The following is a 13,950-nucleotide window of genomic DNA, read 5'->3' as shown; positions in this document are numbered from 1 at the left end:
CAAGGAGATTCTTTGATTTATTGTAAATTAGAGCTAGCATGCATATAAAAACGAACTTTAATTTTGTGTACTTTGTTCTAGAGTTAATGTCTCCAAGATATTTGTCTTCAAATTCCGGTGACAGAATCTTGAAACGAATATTAATTCAGTTGACCATTGTTTTTTTTTCATTTTTTTCTCAACTAAATAACTTTGAATCTGAAATGTGTTCCTTTTCATATGTAAAACTGGAAATTTTTATTGAGATGACTGAATGGTTTTCAAATGTTGCTGTCTAATATTTCACGTGATAGCCTATAGGTTCGTATTATTTTTATTTGTTCCCCTATTATATAATTTGTTTAGTCTTGAGTTCTTCCTTTAGGAGAAATAATAGTTCTACATATACTACTACATATACTACCCTTCATGCAATGAAACTTATTAGAGTATGTTTGGTATTTGTTGTTCCAAGGAGCTTTCCCATATATGCTCCAATTTTCTCATCGTGCTTGACATTAAGGGAAATTTTAAGGCAAAATTAGAGGCATAAGTTTTTGTTGCGTTTTAATGTTTCTTTTATATTTGAGCAAATAATCTTTCTCTTTAGGTCAATCCTAATGTACTGTCATTATTGATTAATATTATTTCCTGCGGCCAGTACATTTTCATTTAACAGCTGAATTTCTTATTTAAACATTGAATTATATAATTAAATGTCTATTGAACCGCTTTATATGCATTCTTTTCTTTACCGTCTTGATATCTTTCATCTTGGGTTCTTTGATTTACGGTATTTTTCCCTCCTTTCAAATTGACATTTCAACGACACGCTAAAAGTTTGACCCTAATATGAGTTAAAAATGAAAATAAATGTTCCTCAACGTTCTGAATAGAAATACATACCTGATCTGCTTGAGCGTCCAATTTCTGACGGCAGTACAGTCTGACCAGTGTGAAAGTTTTTCAGGTGAAATCCCAGCATTATGCTCCTATCTCGCTGGTGTCGGAAGCATCGACATTGGCATATCACCTGCTGAAAATAGGATCTGAACCTGAAAAAAATGAGGATGAATTTAGTGTAGTCAACAGCGTAGCAGGATATTATTTAATTATTTACACAAATCAAATAATCTGGAAGAGTCCGTTACCATTTTTGAAGCCAAAGCAAAAAGGTGGTTAAATATCTCCCTTTCTCATCAGGCGACTTATTTTTGAAATCTTAAACAGAATCACAACATGAAGAAAGAGCATTTATCATGTTTAAATTGAATTTGAATGTGAATGGAACTACCTAAGTACTAATAACTTTTAAATGCTAAAATTATACATTGTGATAGTGGGAAGTTCGTTGGATAAGTGGTACCAATGAAACCGCCAGGAACAAATAAGAAATATCTAACGATATACTCCCATTTTTGGCGGCAAAAAAAATATCCAACATCGCTTCCTCTGACACTGAAAACAATTGTACCTTAACCAGTGCAAGTTTTTAAATTTAAAATATAAAAATTGATCTTAAGAGGAAAATACACTCGTAAGATCTTTATGACATTTAACTTTTTTTAATCCACTATTTCTCCGAAATATACCTTTCGCTTAAATATTGTAAACATACAAGGTCGATATCAGCAAAGTAACAAAGCATAACACTAACACTGACAGTAGGTAAGGAATCATTTTGTTTCTGGAAATGTTTGTATATGACTCACCTGTCGTTCATGCAGTAGTAGATGAGAGGATTCAATGCCGCGTTTGCCATCGCCAACCAATAGAACCCTAAGTAAATATTTTGTGCCTGCGACGCTCTTGCGGCTCTTTGGTGGTGGAAGACGTAAAGAAAATACGAGTGATATGGAAGCCAGCACACTCCAAAACCACCAACAACAAGGACTAGCATCCTAACAACCTGTTTGGAGAGACAATGATTATTAGTTTACCACTTGAAGTAAATTATCACCTTAACATTTAACTTTATAGTAATTATTCCACTCAAATATTTGCAACATTATATAATATCGATATTAAATACCTGATAAATTCCAAATCATTGCCATAATTTCACTGCTAATTCAAATCAATGGTTTAACCAAAAACTATAGTCAGTTTATATGAGTGAATAATGGTTGCGAATACCTTTACGTACAAATTAATTGCTTGAGAGTATATCCAACATCGCTTCCTCTGACACAGAGATCAATTGTACCTTAACCACTGCAAAATTATGAACTTTGAAATATAAAAATTGACTCTAAGAGAAAAATACACACGTAAGATCTTTTTGGTATTTATCTTTATTGAATCCACTATTTAAAAAAATAAATTAGCAGATTGGAAAATCAACCATACGAGATACTGCAAGAATCTGTGCAGAAATTAAAAGAATCTTCAGTTCAATTTTCAGTGCGGCTGAATTTGGTTTTCAAATAGTGGCTAATTGGAACTCCATCGCGACTAATACGGCAGATTCAATGCACTCACGTTAATTAAGACTAAAACCAATTTGAGATGTGAGAACATCCTTTAGGATGAAACAAGACCTATTTGAAGTACCTGCTTCACAAGCTTTAATCACGTCACATTTATCACATGCTCTTTAGAAGTACAATTACATTTGAATTACTTTTGTGCTTGTTTTTCGTGAGATGTAGGTATGCTAGCCATCACAAAAAGTGATTTCCTAAAAAGAGACGACATTTAAGAGCGGGATCCACACACAAGGAAAAATCTAGCATTGCATAGACAAATTAAAAGTGCCCCTTGATTGAGCGTTTTTTTTAGCAATAGCTATCATTCATTTACAAAATTGATGAATATTTGGCGGATTTAATCCCGAAAAAATATTGGAGAGAGTGTTCTAAGAATATGGAAGGTGACGATTTTTCGTTGTCAAATTCTATCTTAGATACGTTCCAAAGCCTTCTTTTACGTATTGCTCACTTTAGTCGTTCAAATTGGCTGATAAAATCCATCAAATTTAGCTAGTCTAAGTCCACATTTTATCTTTAAAGGATGGAAACGTCTTAAAATAAATCGGTCTCATAGCTTAATGGTTAAAAAAAAAAAAAAAAAAAAACAGATAACTAGCTCTTCAAGTAAAGCTCTCTATAGGGTCAATTCCTGGATCCCTGGTACTGGGCCTCGTTTACTGAATTGCGTGTTTGGTTTTACGTATCTACTATCAGCTACTCTCTCTCTCTCTTCTGAAGGCGTTAGTGAGCGCAAGTAATTCGGTTCGTATTGCGCCCGATGTACGATAGGGTGTCCGTGGAGGCGTTCTCTTATTGGCAAGAGGGAAGCTTGAAGGTTCCCCTTCAGTCGGAATCAATCAAGGTAAGCCTTGACCTAGGGAAGCTGTCTTGAATGTTGGGCACTTCGGGTAAAAATTAAGTCCATCTGGTGTCTTTACCTCAAAGGTAGGGTGTGACTGCTGCACCAATGCTTCCTATGATACCGGAACCAGAGGGACAAAATCAGAAACAGGTTTTCCAGTAGGGTTATGCTCCGAGGAGGAATAGATTTCCTCGTAGTAGTTTATGCTTCCTCGAGTTTTGTGAAGCGCCTTTGAATGACAGTTCTTCCATTAATCAATAAAGCTTATACTCAGGAAAAAGCGAACGGGATTGTTTGAATAGGCACATCGAGAGCTATGAGTTTCTATTATGACGTAGAAAGAGTTTTTAAAATAGAGAAATGAGTGCAGTTTGATGTATATTATGGCCATAAACCTTCACTTTCACATGATATATGGTAAAAGAGTTAAGCTGGATGAAAAACAGAACCTCGTAAGATTATAAACTGTCGTTTTATGAATCATCACAGTTTCAAATAAAATTAAGGCGTTTACAACAAAGTACATCTTTAGATTTATAACGACGTTACGCAGTGGCTTTGTATGAGTTAACCCCTATCTCCCAATTGTCCCTGATCAATTCCGAACGCGATTGATTTCTCAGTGGAATTTATGTTAAATATTTACAGTGAATTTACTATCACAATAAATTTCTTTAGCACCGATACCAGTGAAGCCATGCTGGCGCATGCTCATTGATCGCCATTGATTGACTCCGTCTCCCGGTATCGCACTAGGATGATGTTATCACCTTCAAGTTCAAAGGACGACTGCACAAAACACAAATTCACTCCCGTTTGCGGAGTAAAAAAAAAAGAAATCGAAAACCCAAAGTTCCGTGGCATCGCCAATATGTAGCGTGGCTCGACTTGGTGTACAAAATACACAACCGAACAGTCCCCATACTTAATAAACCGAAAATGCACGATACCTATCACTTCATGGGACTTGTAAGGTGATTAGAAAATCGATGAAGGATTTGGTGCTTTCCCGGCGAATCTTGTTGATGAAGTCTTCTCGAGAAATCAGCCGGGTCAGGATGGACATGATTAGAAAATGAACGATACGAGATAGAGCAAGAATCTGTGCAGGAATTAAAAGAATCTTCAGATCGATTTCCAGTGCGGGTGGATTTGGTTGTCAAATAGAGATTAATTGGAACTCCATCAAGACTAACACGGTAGATTCAATGCAATCACGTACCTTTCTCTTGGTGGAGATGGCCAGCGCCTGTCTCCTGGTCATCTCACCGATGGAGCCTCCGCCCCACAAAACTCGACCGGTCAACGAGTAGCACACCGCCATCACCGTCAGCGGCATTGCGTACGTCACTCCCAAAAATATCACATTATACCTGAAATATACCATGTTTGATTGAAATAAAAGTGCACTCAAAATGTGGACATTCTTCAATAAATAATACGAATCTTATTTGAACATGGCTAAAGTATGTACTTCTTACGTGTCAGTTGATTTTTAGCAATTTGGTAAAATACAATCGGGACTGTCCTCGCATTGCAGCGGAAAATAAATTCATTTTACTCAAATAGAACGTGAGGATGTTCATATTTTTACCATAAAAAAATGATTTTAGAGGATACATTCCTCGTCGTTCCTCTGCCATTAGCGAACGAAAGTCCCACTTACCATGAACGCCTACTTACCGGCAACAGAAATGACAATAGAACGCTTACGCTAACCAACACAATAAGCAATCTTAAATTTTAACAGTCGATGGAGTACAGATGTTGTGTATTTATGCATTCACTAATTCCAAAGCTATTCTTTTTTAAACCTATTTTTTTAGTTTTGAGAAAAATCTAATCATCTGTAATATTACAGCTTAAATTTACAATTAAAACACCTTCAAAGAATTTAGCTGGTTAGTTTCTAGGAGACATTTTTACCGATAGAAGACCAACAAGATTTTTTTAAATTTGATTCAATTTTTATATAATATATTACCTTTGTTGGGGTCTGTGAAGCGATTTTGATTAGTTGGTAAAATCAGCAGGATTATGCATATATTTGATTCCCTAATTGAAAATTTTCACTAATATTTGCATTGCTGTAATAATTATCTGTAATCTTTATTATAATATTATTTCTCACAGTGATTTGTCTTTCAAAGTGAATAAATTCAATTTAATTTGTGCTAACTCCGACATATCTTTGAGTAGGTTTCTAGAAATCAACTGCTAGTATTCAATTCGAATATTTTATAAGTAGTCTTCGCCGCATGCCTTTGGCGTAGGTATATAATGTATTGGAAAATGTCTGATAACAAATTTAAACTCTGATGATTGGTTTCAATCATCACAGTTTAAATTTGTTATCGCCGTTAGTTAATCGCCACGGAAGCCTCCGTAATAAATTTAGACTGTTATTTCGTAATATATTCAATTAAATATTCTTCCAATAAGGTACAAATAGCATTTGTTGTCATTTCATTATGTAGATAATACAGTATAGGATTTTCATCAGGGTAATCCATTTGAATGTACAATATTTGCAGAGCATTGAATGGTTGTATTTGTCCAGATAGGTACGTGAACCGTTAATAATCCAACCTTACGGAAATGACAGCCTTGGAGTAGTCATTATTCTTCACTCTTCAATTAACTCTACTCACGTGTATTCCGTGACAGAAGTGGGAAATTTTCCATCAGGCCAAAGCATAAAACAAACGCATCTGGCCTCACCATTGCTGTACCTATGTTGGAGAATGGTAATAGATATCAAAATACCGTTGCATTTGAAAATTATAAGGAATTAAGCATGACATTCTGAATGACGAGCGGAGTTTTAATCTCACCATTGCATCCTTGTGGTAGAGTACAGTAGACATGGAAGCGCTAAGAGACTGCTACACGACCAGATGCCCCCAAGAACCCACCTTGCTCTTCTTTTAGACTTTCGGTGTTTCAGCGGATGAGCAATTGCAAGATACCTTGAATGAAAAAAGGAGCGCTGAGTATTTTTTCACACTTTATCACTGCAATTTTTTTCATTTCCCTCAAATAATACGCAATGATTTTCTTGAACTGTTATGCTTCTCGATTCTTTTTGGGCACTTTGAGGAAAACTATTGTGGCAAAAAACTAACAATGGAATTCATTGCTACTATTCTCGGCAATTTGTTTCTGCTTGAACAAAAGATTTTTCTGCATGTCAAATTTTAATAATACACCAAAATGCCCGTAAAAATGACTATTTTTTAATAAATTCGAAGATGAATATAATTTTATAAGTTACAATGCAGCACAATTGATAAACTTTTTCCATTTTTAACGTAATACATGGAATTGTTGTAGGTATCATGGCCCTTGCATCTGAATTTAGTTTTGTTAAAAGGTTAAACAATAAAGAAAACATTTAATGAATTATTCAACTAAACAATCACAGTTACTTTCAGAGTTAGCAAAAAATATATTTATTCCCTGTGTTAGACAAAGTTGTTATATCATAGGCAGAGGGTGCTCGTGATGAAATACCTAATTTGTGGATGGTTTTCTGCAAATATGGATAGATTAATTCATCAGTTAATATGATGTTGACCTTTTACCCTTGATAACGCATACTTACCTATCCACTGCGATGGCGGTCAATGAGAACACGGACGCTGCCACGCTGCAGTTAGCCACGAAGTTAGAGAATGAGCAGTAAACGGCACCAAACGGCCAATCTCCATCCAGCATGAAGACTAAATTGAATGCGCAATTTAGGATAGACAGGAGAAGGTCCGAAACGCTGAGGTTAACCAGGAAACAATTTGTGGCCGTCCGCATCCTCCGATGGCCTGGAAATTAGAAACAAATTGGAAATCTGTAAAATAAATTATTCTTAGCCATTATCAGACACCAAAGCCTATCTCGTTGATTACACATATCCACTAAAATAACACTTTAGGGAAAATAAATGCCTTTTTTTGTGACAATAACCATATTTGGTGTCCTCATCATCGTGCATTTAGATCAACGCTCGGCATTCACCATTATTTGGTGTAAGCGGTAAATCTAAAATGCATGACATTATGGAATAAAATCGGATCTTTACTTCATTGTATACATTCTAAGTAATATTAATTGGTAATATTTGAATATCCTTACTTTTTCAGTCGTTCATAAAGCAATAATACCATATTTATTCAGGCAGGCAATGAAAGCCTAATGCAACGTTTTCTTTTTCAAAGGTCTTAGAACAAATTTTCTTAAACAGTGAGCCGCTCGAGGATTCAAGCCGTCTCTTCCATTACAGATTGAAATTTCCAAGTTATTAAATGCTTCACGATTCATTGCATTTCTTTACTCCCGTAGAGAATTTATTTTCATAAGCGACAAATCTCTTTGTAGCTGTTGCGCGAATATTGAAGCTCTCATTATGCACCGGCAATCAAAGCAGATTGAAACAGAAAATTGATTAAACAGGAGTTCGTAGACATGGTAATATTTCGTATGCTAGTTTACCTGCCAGATTAACTGAAGTGGAAATAATTCCCACGAAAGTATTCATCCAGATAAGACGGAATGTCATGAAAAGTTGTCACAATCTTTTGAAGCCCTTACTTTGCTTCACATTGACGAGGGGAATTGTCACAAGTACAATACTTAGTGGATTCATATTTTTTTCTCATTTCGTTATCACTGCTAATTCAAGGAAAATGTTTCCTGAATAATTTTGCACAGAGACTCAAAACCGGGATACCAGTGGATCCATTGGTAACAACATTAATATTACATTTAGGTATTTATTACATGAAGTGGAATATGGGGAGCCCTTTGTGTAGCGTAATATGTCTAAATAGCAAAAGGAAATATTTTCGTGTACCATGAATGGAAACGACGGATCATTACTTTTATCACATCACAAACCGCTCATTAATTTTAAAATAGTTTTCAGAGAACCTGGAGATAGTTTCCTCGTCGCTCTATAAACAATATCTATCTCTTTTGCTACTGATTGATTCGAAGTATTCAAGTTTTTCTCAGCTAGTTACTATTATAAGCTGTCGTTAACCAGCAATTGGTCTTTTTGAGGTTGCAACTCCATAGTTATATTAAATAAAATTAAGCTAGTATTTTGTTAAAAAGGCTAAAATTCATTCTTTTAACTCCATTTACAGCAAATTTTCAGTACTTTAGTTGGTGAACAAGCCGTGGACTGGATTAATACAGCGTACTATCTCAAAATTTGAATAATCGTGATTTAAGATTTTTATGGTTGTTCTCAATGTCATTTTCAATGCAGTGTATTTTCATTTTGGAGTTTTGCGGATGCATTAAACGTAATACTACTAAGGGTCATTACCAAAAAGTTAGGGTAAATAATGTTGCAGAATACCAATACATACCATGATATCTCCGCAGAATTTGAATTTCGGAATGTCCTCGCAAAAATTGACATTATCATCGACCTCCGTTTTGACACCAAATCTCTGCATTGCATCATAAAATTTACACTCTAGATTAATTCTGTTTAGTGTCACAAGTGGTTGGATATTTTTTGGATTAATTATTCTTATTATTTACATTTTATACAGGAATAATAAGGTGAAACCGTCCGCAATTAGTGAAATGGACCCAGATTTCAATGCTGCAACATTATCGTCGCGCCACACGTCCTTATTCCAATATGAACAACATTTTCCTTCCATTTCGGTAGACTATTCATATTCTTTACGTATCTACACATTTTGAAGGTTCCTTGAATGATAAAATACCCTTCACGGATGACCATGCGTCCGGGTTCGAAGGTTTCGTGTGAATTCCACGATCCAATTCAATCAGTTTTATTACACCTATTTTCTTAGAACTAGTTCAGCACTTCTCGTCTGTTAGATTGGGCAATTTGGGCAACCGGTGGGTATACTAAAGGGCCATGCGTTGGATATCTACGTTTGAGTTTCCATCCTATCTGAGCACTAATTACTAGGTTTGTTGCGCAGAGGTCTGTTCGTTCGGCGTGCAGCAGAATTAGACCTGAAATTCAAGTGAATTGGTGTAATTTTGGTCTTCTGGGGACGACGTAATTCCTCAGAAAGTTCGTTCGGTATTTCAGTGGAATGTAAATTACCACACCAAAGTTACTTCATGAATGGCAATGGTAACTTTCCCTACAAGTGCTTACGAGAAATGTCTCAGATTCTGGAAAGGAAATGTTGAATTGCAGGTTTGGCTGTTTCCTTAGAACGTTTCAACCGTATTAAATCAACAATGCGTAGTTCTTCATCTGTAGAGACAGGAAAATTTATTGTTAGGAATCGAATCTTCCTGAGAGAACAAAACATTACTTCCAGTTCATTAAATGCTGATTGTGCTGTTAATCTCGAAATTTTTCGAATGGAAAAATTTTGTTGAGGTCCTAATAATAATCTTTTTTCTACCTTTTTTCTTAGGTTTAAACCATGACATATATTTAAGGATTGTAAAATATCTTAGCATAGAAAATCTTTGGCATTTTATACATTCGGAATAGGTTATTATGTCAAGTCTGAATGAAGTCGCCGTTGTTGAATGTACTCATTAATTTGCTACACTCAAGGCTACATGCTTAGAAGCATTTCGAAATGCTTTGCTTACTATACGAGTGAAAATTTCGGAAATTCCAATTACGTTTTTTTTTCGTTTATTGGAGATAATTTTTGGCAAATAAATTCTATTTTTAGTTGATCCTTTGTTAACGATGCTCTTATTATCAACGTAATAGGCATTTTTTGAAACATGACCAGGTTACGCGAGCAAATGATAAATTTACCACTTCTCCTTTGATATTAAATTTCGGGAAGTTTTTGCATAAGCAACGAGTAGCTGCTTTGGAGAGGAATAAGTTCATTTATTTCTAGTTTTGTAAAATGGGTTGCAATTTTTGGAGGAGATGCGCCGTGGATTACATTTATTCGTAGAATCAGAAAGTGGCATCAATAGTTTACAGGGAGCAACGCAATAAATTCTTTACTTGAGGAAAGTTCGGAAAAATGCCATCAAGTGACTCAATACCGTTGCTATTGGTTGCTTTTTATATCGTTTTTATAAACTCAATTTGTCGTCTATTATCTTGTCCGGGTCAAGTCGTGCAACTCAATTTTAACCCACTTTCCGAATAGCTATCTAGCTGAAATATACAAGAGAACTTAAATCCAGATTAAAATGCAATATTCTAACACTTTTATTTTGCTTTTAATTGTATCTCGATTGTTATTACGAATTAAAAATTAAATATGACGATAAAGTAAAAAAATGGCCATCAAAATCTGATGGCGGCATTCAAGGGAACGAGAATGATAGAGAGTCATTACAAAAAATTTGTTTGCATTAAGTTCATGGAAATTGTTTTAAGAAAAATGCTTCCTCAATTCTTTTTATTTCACGATATAAACGTTTTCTTGTAATAAATTATTTTTATTTTATATTATTTACAATTATATTAGTCCATCCTATTATAATTTTCAATGTGCTTTTCCAGAACTTTATAACAATCTGAAAATGTAAATTTTGTTTAAACATACTATCACTTCTGTGGATAATGTCTGAAATATTTCAGTTCACCGTGATATTAAGTAAATCTTTTCTAATAGGATTTCACAAGAGTTTAACATACGAGTAGCCTTAAGAAAATAGTGACAGTTTCTGCCCTCGGTTGAACAAACACATGACAATTGGGAATTAAGTGTTGGAGGAAGTAAAACAGAACTGACTAATGGGGAGAATGGAGGAAAGGATTCGTGGAATAGAGTGGGAGACAGCTTCTGCTTCCATCTCCTAGTCACGAATGTGTGCGGGAGAGTCTCTGAGGGAGATAATGGCGTAGGATTAGAAATATCCGGGTATTGTGGTCACGCACAAGCCTACATCGTGTATAATTTAGATCCCTCGAGAAACTGTGGGCACTGTATCTCAACTCATTCCTCGACCAGACCTCTGCGCCATACGTCTGACCTTTAGCTCTGCGTTTGACCCCAAGAGAAATTTTGGTAAAGTGGCCGTCCCCACTGACGATACAGAAGTAAACAATGAGGTCCTTGGAAATGGAGCCAATTTTCGCTTTAGCTGAAACATATAAAATACTCGGTGCGTTCGTTATGGTTAAGAATTACCTCGCTGATTTTGGGCGGGTGACTTCATTGAGTAGAGTCTAAAGCGAGTAAAAACCGTTTAAAATTAATCTTCTCTGAAAGATGAAAAGGGTATAGTATTTTGTTGGTGATTTTCCATTCACACTTATTTATTTAAAGAAAATATTTCGTATTATTTGTGAACTGAAGTGATACTCATTACTTTTATTCATTCCGCCGTGTTTTCATCTTAATTGACGCTAAAAGTGTCATTCTGGGTCCACCTTGCACTTAAGTCAGATAGTTACAGCTCCTTATGACAGAGAATTAGTGAGATATTTCTAAAGGATTTATAGTATCGATAATTGTCTATTTCTGTGTCCACGAGTTTCTATTTCTATGTATATTATCTGTAATTTTAGATCAGATTTTCCACATTCCAGCTTAATTATATAAATATTTATAATTTGCATAAATAATTAAAATTATTACTGAAATAATTGTATTAAAATTAATACTTATCACCGTATGAATAAAGAAAATTATTTATATTTCGACTTTATTTTGACAGCGAAAACTATTGAATTTTTTCTTCATGGAAATTTATACTTTCGAAGTTGATTGAATACACTATTGATTGAATATTACTAGTATTCTCGCTCATAATACTTCTAAAATAGCTCTATCTATTTTTTCGTCTTTATGTACATAGGTACACCTTGAACCAAGTCACTTAACTTTTCGTAGGGAACTCATCTTCTTGTCTCCCTCTAGTATTATTGCAAAAGTTTTTTCCAGGTTAAAAAACAAATAGTCATTGGCAGTATCTTTTTCATCCCATCTAACCACGCATTTGAAAAGGAGTCCGGCTTTAGCCATTTATTTTGGACCATTTTAAATACTATTTTCAGAAAATATTTATCAATCACTCTATTCTTATTTGCACGACATAAGAGCTCTTTAAAAATACGTATTTTTTAGTATATTCAATGGCTTCCACCGAAATATTACATAAGGTTTGCCAGTTTTTCATCTAATTTGAGATTAATACAACACCAGCGCTCAACTAAAGGTGTCCACTTACATCCTTGTACAGTATGGTTGGTAAGGATATGATGCTGAAAATATTTTGAATGTTTTATTAATGAGAGGGCCTTTCATTGTGAGGAATTTTAATGTGCCTTATAAAATTAAATATTATAATACCTGAGATATTTGACTCAGGTGACCCATGCTAGTATTTAAAGTTCCCTCCAAATACTTTTACTTGAATTCTGTGATGGGGTCTATCATGCTAGGGCACTGCATCACCTAATATCACATCTAATAAACCTCTTGGACAGGGGATAGTTGGATCTCAATAGGGGATTAATGGAGCGGAGCATCTGAGTTTCCAAAACTTTTTCGACAGTTCCCAAGAGAGAACATCTAGCGGGATATCCATAAAATGGGAAGGTAATGATTGCGGAAGTTTTGGAAGCACTAGGGATTCTTTTTTATAGCTTCTTAGGGTTATTAAGATTTGAATTCCATTCGGATTCGGGATCCATATTATTCATTTACAATAACGGGCTAATAAGCTTGGCATGTTTAGGTATTCTGCATAAGTTCTCTCTAAAAATATTCCTCATATTTCTTTCGAGTATTTATTAATTAACTTACCCAACCGCCTACAATGCACGATGGAAAAACTTCTTAACTGAAGCCATATTTTATTAAACTATTGGCATTCGACGAGAAAAACAACATTTCTTCAGAGAGGAGTCTTAAATGCTGGGTTCCCAAGTGAGATTAAACTTGTCGTTTTACCCATTCGGATTGCTTCAATTTATGGGTATGTTCAGAATGTTTGGTAGTCACCTTAAACCTTACTGCCAATACAGGGTCCATAAAAAAATTAATGCGTATTTTCTAGTAAAAATATATCCATCGATCCTACCGGTACAAATGCTTAGAATTCTTAAAAAAAAAACTCTTCCTAGCACCAACGCACTTGCTGGGACGTGTCAGCCATCCCTGGAAGGTACCTTTAAAATCCTGGAAGAGGATGTATTTTACGAACGTTGCAACGTACTTTTGGAAGTTTTTCAAGGACTCTCAATGCTTTCCTTTCAGCTCTCTTTTCATTCGGAGAAACAAAAAGAAGTCGCACGAAGCCAAGTCGGGACTGTAAGGGGTAGGGGGCGGTTATCAAACAACTTTTTTCGAAATTCGAAGTTCGACATATGTCAAAATGTAGCCCGAGGTACCAAATGGACAGATAAAAAATATTGCTCCTGTAGTTCGACATCCTACGGTGGCGCCAGGGCCATTTATGTTGAGTGTAAGCAACCCGCAACACATGCCCTCTTTTTTTTTCCGTGATAAATGTCGTGATTTAAATGTTGTTTTTTTTCAGCCGATCCTGCACATGTCTGAAATTGTCAAGGTAAGCAACGCAGATCGAACGTTTTTTTATACAATCACCTGTATTAAAATGCAAAGAAAATAAACAAACTGAAAATTTCTTTATTAATGGCATATATATTTTAATTTGGCGTACTCGTATGGGCATGATCGCACTAGGGCA

At 35.1% G+C, this 13,950-nt stretch overlaps 1 protein-coding gene across 1 annotated transcript in view; it reads right to left on the bottom strand.

Annotated features, from left to right (window-relative positions):
* Positions 1 to 341: 341 nt before the first annotated feature.
* Positions 342 to 13,950, bottom strand: part of LOC124159761 (tachykinin-like peptides receptor 86C) — a 54,480-nt gene continuing 40,871 nt past the window's right edge. Inside the window, exons 2-8 of the mRNA XM_046535674.1 lie at positions 6,917 to 7,130; positions 6,147 to 6,281; positions 5,964 to 6,044; positions 4,535 to 4,685; positions 1,692 to 1,888; positions 886 to 1,034; positions 342 to 358 (exon numbers count right to left, since the gene is read on the bottom strand). Of these exons, the coding sequence (XP_046391630.1) occupies positions 342 to 358; positions 886 to 1,034; positions 1,692 to 1,888; positions 4,535 to 4,685; positions 5,964 to 6,044; positions 6,147 to 6,281; positions 6,917 to 7,130 (944 nt within the window). The remainder of the gene's footprint in view (positions 359 to 885; positions 1,035 to 1,691; positions 1,889 to 4,534; positions 4,686 to 5,963; positions 6,045 to 6,146; positions 6,282 to 6,916; positions 7,131 to 13,950) is intronic.

The sequence above is a fragment of the Ischnura elegans genome, chromosome 5, assembly GCF_921293095.1.
Source record: "Ischnura elegans chromosome 5, ioIscEleg1.1, whole genome shotgun sequence".
In the NCBI taxonomy this organism is placed as follows: Eukaryota; Metazoa; Arthropoda; class Insecta; order Odonata; family Coenagrionidae; genus Ischnura; species Ischnura elegans.
The sequence above is the reverse complement of the archived record's forward strand: the minus strand, read 5'-3'. Positions and strand labels throughout refer to the sequence as shown.